Source organism: Centruroides vittatus, unplaced genomic scaffold, assembly GCF_030686945.1.
Source record: "Centruroides vittatus isolate TY-2023 unplaced genomic scaffold, ASM3068694v2 contig_300, whole genome shotgun sequence".
In the NCBI taxonomy this organism is placed as follows: Eukaryota; Metazoa; Arthropoda; class Arachnida; order Scorpiones; family Buthidae; genus Centruroides; species Centruroides vittatus.
In genome coordinates, this window is record NW_027121917.1 from 1501746 (window position 1) to 1514156 (window position 12411).

At 32.6% G+C, this 12411-nt stretch overlaps 1 protein-coding gene across 1 annotated transcript; it reads right to left on the reverse strand.

Annotated features, from left to right (window-relative positions):
- Positions 1-3485: 3485 nt before the first annotated feature.
- Positions 3486-7407, reverse strand: LOC136972684 (uncharacterized N-acetyltransferase YitH-like). The gene is made up of 2 exons (XM_067267288.1): positions 6927-7407; positions 3486-5460 (listed from the first exon to the last, which is right to left on the reverse strand). Exons 1-2 carry the CDS (start codon positions 7093-7095, stop codon positions 4706-4708), a joined length of 924 nt encoding a protein of 307 aa, XP_067123389.1. The 5' UTR covers positions 7096-7407; the 3' UTR covers positions 3486-4705.
- Between the last annotated feature and the right edge of the window lie 5004 nt (positions 7408-12411).

The window sequence follows — 12411 nt, forward strand, 5'->3', positions numbered from 1 at the left end:
TATAGCATTAATGCCTGAAAAATTAAAATTTCATATAAATTAATGAGATTTCTTTATTTTCATATATTACTAATACTAGTAAATTTTCCAAATACGTCATTTAATATCTTAAAAATCCACTTAAATAATATTAATCATTCTTACAACATTGATATCGAGCTAATTATTTTTATTTTTGAGTCAATTTTATATTCAATAAAACTTAAAATTGTTCGTGTTTTTCTGATGTTAAATTTGATATTTCTGATCAAAGTTTAAATATAAACAATTCCGAAACTCTATTGTTAAATACGCTGACTCTGTCTTAAAGTTTGAATTTATTTTGTAAAAAATAAGAAGCATTTTTCAATTTTTAATTTATTCAAACACATTTAAAAGATTAAACAAGAACAATTTTCAAAGAACGACCATACCAGTTTAATTTTTATTGTTAAGTACAGTACGTTTTGAATAAAATAAAATCTAGAGTTGATGTTTGTTTTATTTACTTTTAATATATATTATTTATATTTAAAAAAGACCGGTCGGTGGCCAAGACCGTAAAACTTTAGCCTGCTCCATGGGCTCGAGTTCGGATCCAAACGAAAGACGGAACCCGGAATTTTTTTCGTGGTCTGTCTGAGTTATGTTGGGACCCATCCCTCGCAATTGTAAGCATGGCCGAACCTACGATGGTCCTAAAAGAAGCCCTCTTAGTACCCACAGACCAGAAAGAGTAAAAATAAAAATAATATATTTTAAAAACTATTTTAATATTTGATAAACTTTAACTTTATAGAAGAATTGCAGCAAAATAAATTAGAAGTTTTAAATAAAAAATTATAATCATTTTAATAACGTATATAATATAATCCTACTTTAACTGAAACTATTCCTTTGCCGTTGAATTATAAATTAATTTAGAAAATAAAAAAAGTTACGCGGTTCTTAATAGCAAAATCATGAAATTAATGTCTTGTAAGATTATCTCTATATATAGGCTATAACCAGAAATATTTCCTGCATAGGCTACACATACAATTTAATAGATGTCGTCTATCTATCACACTCAGGTTTCATCTTAAATCTTAATTTTATATATCACACAATTTATTTTTGTCTATACATATTAACTACTTTAAAGTAAAATGGTGAAGGAAATTCCCCCATCGCAAACTACTTTATTGATTAAAAGAATATTAAAAAGTGGTGAAGCAAAAGAAAAACGTAAAGATAAATAATAAAACTTTATTATTTTTTAATAGGAAAGTAAATTTCATTTCTCATAAATACTTCGCAGATGCAAATTCTGTATAATTTATAATTAATAGCAAACAGATGTTTGAAATGCAAAATAAATTAAAATAAATAATATATAATAAAACAAATTTTTCATATAATTTAAAAGAAATTCTATTATCAAACGAAGAAATTATTATTGATACAATAATAAAATTTATTCAAATTTTGCTGCTTTGCAAAAAAAAAAAAATAATAATAAGAATTAAAATGATCTATATTTAATTTAATTAAAAATAAACCATGTCTTTTTAAAGTTACAAACAATAATACAAACAACTAGCAAACACTTCGATGCAAATAACAATCAAGAGGAATGTTTTGTAAACAATAAAATAATAGTAAATCAAGAGAAACATATCACATTCGTCCCGCGTCATTTGCAAAAGTACAGAATAATCGAAACAATGTACAGTACAATAATCCACGATTAGTAAACATCAACAAAAATAGCAAATGGAATTCAGACTCGAAAGCAAAAGGGCAATTGCACGCTGTTAAATGAGCAGAAAATTAAAATGAGGAAGCCGATTATCTTCGTTTCTTTTAAACTGCCGCCATTTTTATTTACACGTTTTCAGTCTCTCGCCTCATTAAAAACCATCGTTTTTTAACCGTGCATTGACTAGAGTTATATTATTAATTCTTAAAATTCTAAATTATAATTCAATGGTTTTTTTTAATTAATCGCTCTTTTAGTAAGTTCTCAATAATAAGATAAGATTGACGAGTTGAAGAAATGAGATTTAAAATATAGCGAGAATTTTCATTTCCATGCAATTCAAGCTGAAAATCGAAAATCTTCACCCCCTTTAAAGCGAATGTAATATATATATATAATTATATTAGAACGTCATCTTTTCTGTTTTATGATATTACAGCATAAAAAATCAGTAAATTTTAAACAAAATAAAAAAAAAAATAATTAAAAATTATATAGCCATTAGCGCGATTCTGTAAAACTGGATTGGAATTTTAAATTCTTATAAAAGACGTTTCCCACCGTGATTTAAATATAAGAAATGGAAACAGACTCGGCTTACAAAACAAACTTTAAATTATATGAATGGAGATTAACATTGAGGAAAAATAAGATGGAGGGTGATGCGAGAAGAAGGTTCTGGACTGAGTTATTGACTGCTCGTGTCTGGACATCCAACTAGACAGCCGGCAGTCGCTTATCGATTGAGTCTCCCACTATCGATCGCGCAGTTTTCTCCGGAAGATACAATGTTTACGACATTCGGTGCTACGGCTTCCACGTCTAGAATAATAATAGCTTTCGTTTATCTAAACTTTTCTTTGACCACCCTTCGCCATTCTTCTAGAAATCTGTTCGGTTTCAATTTATATGAGAATCGTGAGAATTTCATATCTAATACACTCGAACTCTAGTCAAATTCGCCTATTCGAGATACTGCACATGTGTGTTACTGTTTTTTCTTGCAATTCAATAATGCATTAGTAAAATTAATTTAGCGAATGTTTTGCTTAAAATTTAAATAATTTGATAAATTAAACCTTTAAGTAGTGAGGATTCTTTAATTGTATTCATAAATTTAAATTATGCATAAATTTCTAAACTCAAGCTCGACATTAAAGTTTAATCATCCTAAAAATCAAGATGCATGAAGATGTTTGACAAGTATCAAGTCTGAAAATTATTATTAAACAAATAAAAATTAAAAAAACGTGTTTATTCTTCTATTTTAACCAGGAAGATCAGTTTAATTCTTTTTCTTACTTGTTAGAAGAAAATAAATAAAACGCAAATTCATTTCTTTTATATTTCTATGATTTCATTAATAATTGATGTATTTACATTTTGTTATTATAATAAAAGAAAAAATAATAATAATTTTTGTATTTACATTATTCATCATGCATATTTATTACATATTAAAATATTTTCTTTTTTTTTATTAATGAATTATTACATTACAAACCCGAGGTGCAGATGCTCACCAAAGTCCGTGTTTTGAATGAAAACAAAAAATTCCATTTCCTAAAAAAATAAAGATAAAAGTTTAAATTAATCTCGAAAAATTCAAGCACATTTTTTTTTTGTATTTTTTCCACTTTTTTCATATTTATGAATGCAATTAGAGTATCCTCATTAATCAAAAATCGAAATGTTTTATGACGCGTTTATGTTTAGATCTTAATCTGCGATAATTAAACATTATTGCTGTTGAAAGTCATTTACATTTTTAGTTTCTTTTTAAATTTCTGGTCCGTTTTTTTTTTTTTTTTTTTTGCTAAAGAGAGTAGAATATGTCCAGAGACATTTCGCTACAGATCGTCGCGAATTATGCTCAGACCGTCTAACATAAAAAAAAAAAACATTTAATATCCTCCCTACAGAAGAATAAACTGAACACAAAATTGTTTCAGTAGATGGAAATTTCTTTTATTTTCACTGTTATATATTTTTGTTATTTCATTTTTTAAGATGGAGAAGTAAGAACAAAAGTGAAGAAGTGACGACAGGTCGATTATTATTATTATTATTATTATTATCATCATTTTTTTTTACTTTTTTGTTTTGTTTTTATTTCGGGCGCGAATTGTAACATTCTGATTGGAACGGCTTTATTTTTAGAATTATTTTGAAGAATGATAACCGTGATAAATATAGAAGAACACGGTGCTTTCTTCTCTAGACAGCGAAAATGAGCAGAGCTAATAAAATTTCGAAACTAACTCTACCGCATTCTCTTCCGTTCGGATATTCTTCCGCAAAAATCGTGGAAAACACAATATAAAATATACAAGATTTTAAGGAATGTCTCGATTTAGTACCCTAGAGGTCGTATTACAGACTTTAGCACCCCAGATACTGGGACGAAGAAACGTTCAATAATCTACTATTCAGCACCAAAACTGGAGGTTGCTCCCTATTGCACCATAGGAAATAAAATAATTTTGTTCTTATATATATATATATATATATATATATATTTATATGTATATATATGTATATATATATGCCAGGATTCCGCTAATTTAACGAAAAATTGAAACTGTTTTGAAATTCTTTCCTATGGTAAAATTTTCGTGCCGATGCCGCGTGAAGACTACGTAGAAACGAGATTAAAGAGCCTCGAGGTTCTTCGCCGACATTTACAAGCCTCGGGAAAAGGGATCGTTATAAAGGAAAGATACATACAATGTGCATGTCTGAAATGCGTGTATAGATATATATATATATGTATGTATATGTGTTTGTGTGTATATATGTTTATATATTTTTTAATCGTAACCTATGTTTGTATATATATGTATATATATATTATATGTATGTCTATATATGTATATACACATACACATATACCATAGGCTTTCATATAAACATATATACTATATACATATATAGAATATATATATATATATCATGTATACATATTTATATATTTATGTACATGTTTCATTCTGTGCAGAAGACAGACGTTTGAAGAGCGAAAATTCGGCTGACGGGCAAGTCTACTACAGAATGTGTATAGCATCTTCGCAGAGAATACGTCTGCCGGCAGAAGCCAAAATGGCTCATAACACCGGCCGCTGCAGTGTTGGTGCTGGGCACTTTCAGAGCGAACCCCTTTTCTCTTTCCTCCTCCGATAAACTGCCGATGAGTTCCGATAGAAGTAGGTGAGCTACGTGCTCGCTATCGGCATATAACGGAGTGATGATCCACAGTCCCTGTAAACCTGGCTTAATACACCCGTAACCGCAAACACTATCACCTAGGAGGGCCACGCGACTGATACAGCCCCTTTCCATGAGAGATAACCTGACAATTTTCGATCTATCATATACATGAATCTCTTTATCGTATGCTATGACGTCACGCATTAGCTCTTCGTCGGATATGGGCAAAATTCTTAATTTACTGTCCAAGTAAAGATCAGCCAGGTCCAGATCCATTTCGGGCGCGTTCTCTGATCTGTACAGGTCCACAGTCCAGTCGGCTACCACATTGAAGCCGGCCTTGTCCCGATAGAGAGGAAAGTACGAATCCACCGCACTTAACCCTTTGTTTCGGTCTCCAAGATGCTCGATGGCTGCATTCCATACTTTCTTTCCAATTCCGAGAGAACGGTACTCAGGTTTGACCACGTACATGCCCACGTATCCATGCTCCTCGCTCAGACGGACTCCGCAACAAGATCCCAGAATATCTCCTAAAACGAAACCAAATATGCGTCATCCTCTCCTCTTGCTGCATCCCCTCTCCACAATTTAACGATGCTAAATCAAATCTCTTAAAAACTTAACAGGGTTTGCGAAGATTTGAGTGCCAACAAATATTTTTTCGAACGTTATTAAAAGTATTCGGGGACAGACTTTGTGATCTTCGCAAGCCCGCAATAAAGTCGACCCCATCTAATAATTTGTAGATTCGTCATCCCCTCTGCCGTAGGCAGAAGTGTGTGGTCCGGAAGAGGACGAAGCTGTCATTGCAAACAATTAAATGGGCTCGAAAGAGATACAAATTAAAAATCAGAAATAAATACCAAAGAAACTGTCTTGCTTACGGAATTTTAAAAAGCTTAAAGAGATGGTGTTTGCCAGTCTCTAAGGGATCTTGATGTGCCGTGACGTCTCTGTCTTTCCTCTCTTTCACTCTTTCTCGATCTCCGAAGTCGTCACTATAAACAGTATTTGTCCACCGCGAGATCAACGGGGGAAAGATCACTAAGACAGGGATTGGGCCATCTGGAATCGTGTGATATGGGGTCATGTATCACACACCTGTTTGTGAAGAAAGTAGGACCAATACATGTCCAATCAATTTTACTAAATTTCTGTATAATACTTTTTTCAGAGGAGACAAAGATAATGGGTCCCTAACTCTAAAGCTTTTTTCTCTTTCGGGGTACGCGTTGTACGTGCGCCAAAACGGTGAGTGATGGCGCATGCACCGACTCCCAATCCCCAAATTTATAACTCGAATGGCATCACCGCTTTATCGTTGAATCTCGGAAGAGAAAACGATAAGACGGTGTCAGATAGGGTCAACTTCTCACTCGCGCTTTCGTCGTATAAAAAGACCAAAGCTACTAACCGCGGACGCCATTTTGGCATCCGGCCAGCGGGGAGGTCGACTTCTCCGCACTACATTACGGCAATGCGGGTGACGATGTTGGGCAGCCGGTCGATAAGGCCGGGCGCGACGGAAGAGGTTCCGTGCCCTATTTCTGTCACGGTTCCGAAAAATAGCCAAAGATAATCGGTTCCGGTGACGTCATTTCCCGTTTTTTGGAGAAGTAGACGCCTTCGGAAGATTCGAGAGTTTGAAATCGACAAATCGACCTCTACTACCTCAAGATTTCTAATTCTACCCTCCAGAAATGAGAAGTGTCGGCGGCTGCCACACCGAACCAGTCGATATAGACCGGTTCCCGGCCCGACCAAGATGGCGGTCCGAGATCGATCCTTGTGCAGACGATATCGCGACCTTGAACTTCCAACTGCCAAAACAAAGCGTCTCCACCATTGGTCGGCCGGATGCGGTGCGGAGAATGACCACCAACCGTCCTGGCCATTTCTCGACATAACCGAGGTTTAGAAAGCGAGAGAGTCGCGCAGACACTCAAGGTAAAAAAAAATTAAAGCAGGATGAGCGAGAAAAACGCGCTGAACTCACCGGAATCGGAGCATGCTACAAAGAAGCATTCCGGATCCACCTCCAGCCACGTCTCTATCTCCGCTTCTAAGCCCATGTGCCTGCCCTCGGCTTTGGCCAAATCCAGTAACAGGGGGATTTCTTCGGGGCGGAGGTTCCGCACATTGTAGTCGGGAATCAGAATGGGCATATCCTGTACGTCGGTGGACGAACTAACAGACGGACTGCCGGGGCACCCTTCGCCGTCTGCACACGTATCCAGCACTTCTACCCCACACACCCCTGACCTGGCTGACGGAGAAGGTTGCACTTTCGGTCCTCTCTCTGTACGCCCAGCGCGACGTCCTCCTGTAGTACCGCTCGAAAATTTACAGACAGTTCACGGAGACCGCACAATCCAGATTGGCATCGACCACCGAGTGACACCTCTCCCGTCCTTCCTTATAAGCTGCCAACTCCTCGCTCACGTGACCGTCTGCCACTGCTACGCCTCTTTCTTCTCCTCCAATAGACTGGCGTCTCATCGCGCGCGTCGCTATGATAGATTTTCTGGCGCATTCCAATTCGAAAGCGTGCAGGGAGAGCGCGCGAGCTCGCGAGTGACCCACATAAGAGGAAAATTTGCTCATGCGCCTCACCCTTACACTAATTTTTTTGAGGCTCAATGTTTGATTTTCATCCAGTAAATAAAGTAAAAATGTTTTATAAAAGTCTGCAATAGGTTCCATTTTTTTCCTATTTAATTTCTCAATTATTAAATCACATTTAATAAGCGGGCGAAGATAAACAACGAAAAATTAAAGTGACAATAGATAATCGATTGCTTTCTATGAATAAAATAATTCCTAATTAGAGATGACATAAAATCTTAACAACGTAAAAACTTTTTATACCCTTTTTTAAGTACGTTGTGTGAATAGGATCGATGTCTATATATAAAAAGCTAACTATTCTTCATAATAACTACTACATGATAGATAGATTTCTGTTCATACTTTCCAATATAACTTCGTCTTTCTTCTTTTCTTTCAACTTTTCTAGCTTTTTTCTTTTCTTTTTTCTTTGTAATTCTCTATCAAGTTCATATCTACCAAGGAAAAAAAAAACTACCTAATTTCATTTCCACTTTAAAATAATTGATTTTAATGCGATAGAATGATATTTCTCTACTGTTAAGTGCAGGCCTGCTTAATTCTCAATATAAAATTGATCATCGTTAGATTTTAATTGTAATTTAGTACATGTTTCGAATTTAATTAAATTAATAAACTGCGCAAAATTCTTTAACTTTATTATATTATTATATCCAAATTTAGATAATTTTTAATTATTCTGTAATTTGAGTCAAATTAATACATTTTTAACGAGTAATTTGATAGTAAATTTAAATAAAATAAACCGTTAAATTTTGTTAATGGAGTGAGTTAATTGTGTAAATTGGAAGAAAAACAGAGGAGAATATCGCTTACGTAAGTATTTGATATGCTTTTCTACACAGTTACGTTCGAAAACTTCTCACACATCATCTATTATTAATAAATACTTAAATGATATAGCCCTGTATCTCTTATTTTCCTATTCGAATGTACGAAGGACATGATATTTAATAACAGTTATCTGAATATAATATTGTGATTGCAAAACAATGCATAAATTTACGTTACGCTGTTAATAATTGTTTCGACGATGACTGGCGTATTTTAAAATATAATATTATTACGTATGCAATGTCGTCACTCATCAGAAATAACCACGTGAAGAGAAGCTTCCGTATCACGTGGACAGAAGCGACGTTACAATGCTTTGTTATCTTTCTAGTTTAAGTTACAATGGTCAATAATTAAAGATGTGAGTATAAATTATAAGACAGTTTTCAAGATTTATTCTCATTTTATTTAATTCTTTTTGTTTAATCAATATTTTTTTTTATAAAAAAATATATTGGATCGATGCAAAAAACTGAATAATACATTACGCATTTTTCTTAATCACGAACAAGCTATATATATTATTATTGTAAAAAATACATTGTTCTTAAACATTTTTGATTTTTTTAGAAATTAATATTTTATTATCATATCCAATTAAACTGAATTTTGATATTTAGTAGTTAAGCGAAAGCCAATTTATTTAAAGGAGAAAAAATAAATAAATTGATCGTGGAAGCGAAGTTTCATTTCTTTCCGAAAACGTTAAAAAATAAATGCTTTAACTAAATGCTCAGGAGAATTTCGAGTAGGATTTCCGAAAACATCGTTGTTTTTAAAACTAAAGGCAAGAGTAAAGACTGAATCTACTCCGGTGCTGAGTACGGCTTTGTAATGCGTTACCTGGAATTTGGAAACCTATTACCTTGAATCTGCTTGTCCTAAGTAGCTGTAAACAAAGACTTTTTCCCGCCAATTGCATTGTTTACGAAACAGAGGCAGCTGATACAAACGCTTTTCGAAAATGAAATGTTTTACTAATAAAAATCACGTTAAATTTAAAAATTAAGCCATAAAATTCGTTTTGTATGTTTCTACTTTTTTCTGTTTAAATATATCTTAAAATAATTCAATTTTAACAAAGTGATCATTTTAACTCTTTTTTAAAACGATGATTTTTTAATTTCATCCTTTAGGTAATTATTTTAATAAATAAGAAATGATAAATTAGTGAATTTAGTCAACCAGATCATCCAACCATGCAACCTTTAAACCAGGGATGGGCAACCTTTTTCTATGTAAGGGCTGCATTTTAAGACTTTTGAACTGATGCGGGCCGCATACAAGAGAAAGAGAAAAAAAATGTTGGTGAATCAGAATTATTTATTCATATAATTATAAATTAGAATAGGTATACTTAATTTAGCTTCTGGAACTGATGTAAACGTAATATATTGAAATATTTGGTTAAATATTCGTCACTGCTAGTTTTAAATTCGTTTCCATGTGTCTGTTAGCCGGTTTCTTGTTTTAATTTTTACTAAATTCATTGCGGGAAAAACTATTCACATACATAAGTTGTAAAAATAACGTTTGAATTTTTGCTGCATACTTCCTTAAGCTAGGAAATTGATATATTTATTCACATTTTATGCGTCGCGGGCCGCAAAATATATGAATGCGGGCCGCATGCGGCCCGGGGGCCGCAGGTTGCCCATCCCTGCTTTAAACCATTGACAGGATGATGATATCTCGTTGCACTTTGTTCCTCCTCTATAGGAATATAGGCTTGAGTTTACTACTTTTGGGTCGTTCATTAATTACATAAAGTTTTTCAGCCCCCTCCCCTGTTGTGCACAACGATGTAGTTTTGACAAACCTCTTTCCTTTTAACTACGTGTTAAATAGTTCAGGACCTCCTGACATTGAAAATGACTTTAAAGAGTTCTATAAGTATTTTCTAATAGCTTATTCACATAACTAGTAAGTAGGCTCATACGCCCAAATTCATATGCCACTAATACGACTGAAGAACATCCACGTAGACAATGCCTCGACCTCTTCTCCATTGTGAGCAACTATGCTCTCCGAAACCCTCCTCTCCCTTAAACTGTATACATAATTAATGAACCGTTCCTTACCTATCGACGAATAGTGTTTATATATTATTAATGACTTTGACTTTTATATCAGTTATAAAATTAGGACAATGAAGTAAAGATTTATTTAAAAATTAAAAAATAAAATAAAAACTTTTTAAATTAGTAAAACTGTGCAGATGTTTCATAATTTAAATTACTTTTAACAAAATCGATCTATTTACATTATTCAGTAACCTATTCATGGTTTTCATAATGAATGCCATAATTAAGTAAATTATAATTATGATTTAAGTGATGTCAATGTTCTCTCAATTAATATAACATTAGAAAAAGGTTATAAATTTTTATTTACAGAGAATGATGAAATTCGTTTATATAAACCATTATATAAATACATGGAGTTTAAGAAAAGACATTTAGTACAAATTAATTGGAAGCTTCTTTAAATAAAAAAAAAATATGTTATAATATTTAATTATTTTTTATATTTATAACAGAATTAGATATGATAAAATATAACGTTTCTATAGCGATTACTTTTAAATTTCTTGAGTATTGTATAAGAAACAATAGTGCTCTCTTCCTTTCTAATCCAGTCCTGTCCTTTGGTTTTATTTATGTGTTCGACCTAAGCAGAATCTACACTTATGTTCTGTTCTCACTTACGGTAGATCCAACTTGATTCAGTTTGATTTAGTCCGTCAATCACTGTTTATTTAACATACACAATTTTTTTCCCCAATTTCTTTCTACATAAGCTAACGTCACTAGCTCAATTTTGCTTTTCATTCTAACAAGATAAAAATGCATCTACTGATTGCAAGAAATGCAAATTTACAACTGTTATATAATATAAAAAATGCATAATTTTTTATTATTTTAATATTGTATTCCTACTTATATGTTATAATTTACTATAATGTTCACTTTCGATTTCATGTTATATTGAAATTGATATTGATATTCATTTGTTTTTTCTTTATCCAAGGGTTTGGATAAAGAAAGAGGAACAACGAACGAATATTATTACTTAAGGCTATTATTTATAAAAATAGATATTTGATGGCGTTTAAAAATGCATTTTAAGAATTGTTTAAATTTGCAAAATTAATATTCATTGATTGGACTAGATTGATGGGATAAGGTAACGCAACACATGGGCGATCCGCCAAGGAGGAGTGCCTGACGGGAGGATTTTCTATGAGGAACTGGCCCCTATTTAGATGTTAGGCACGTGAAGTAAACCCGGAAATCACGTGGCCAGCCAATTGCCTGTGACAAATTCAGAGTCAACTGCTGGCCACGTGTTTTCCAGGCCACTGTGTGGCCATTCATAGACAAAAGTTAAGTGGAAAAATATTTAAAAATATGCAGGGTGTATATATATATATATATATTATATATGTATGTATATATCATTTGATGTTTTACATCTGGATAAAATAATTATAGTTATAGTAAGTGAATGTGGTATACAGTATGCATTGCTAAAAAATATATATATGTCTAAAGTTAGTTTTCTTATAAATAAAATAACTATCAATATATATATATTTTTAAAAATTATATTTGTTTAACTACCGTATTTTACGGACTATAAGATGTTACGGACTATAAGACGCACCTGAATTTTGGAGGCAATTTTTCGAAGAAAAAAGTGCGTCTTATAGTCCGTAAAATACGGTAATTAAAATTGTATAGAATGTCAAAATAACTATTTTAATGATTTAGATGTTTATATGTATGCTGAATATAAAACAAACATTCATTCTTATTAATATTAATAAAGAATTTAAAAAATATATAATAATAATAGTAATAAACGAGCCTTGGTAATTGAATCCGTTAAGAGATGAAGCAACATACGAGTATATAGCAAAGTGCAGGAATAAAAGCAAACAATAATACTTTCAATGGCAATCAGGCAACTGTTGTTGTCATAGAGTCTAATGTTGAATGACGATCAAAATACGTATT

Bases quoted from the DNA above. Each gene is read 5' to 3' on its own strand.
- LOC136972684 (XM_067267288.1), bottom strand. From the start codon at position 7,095: ATGCCCATTCTGATTCCCGACTACAATGTGCGGAACCTCCGCCCCGAA. The intron at 5,461-6,926 runs GTGAGTTCAGCG...GTTTCGTTTTAG, and splicing joins TGTAGCATGCTCCGATTCCG to GAGATATTCTGGGATCTTGT.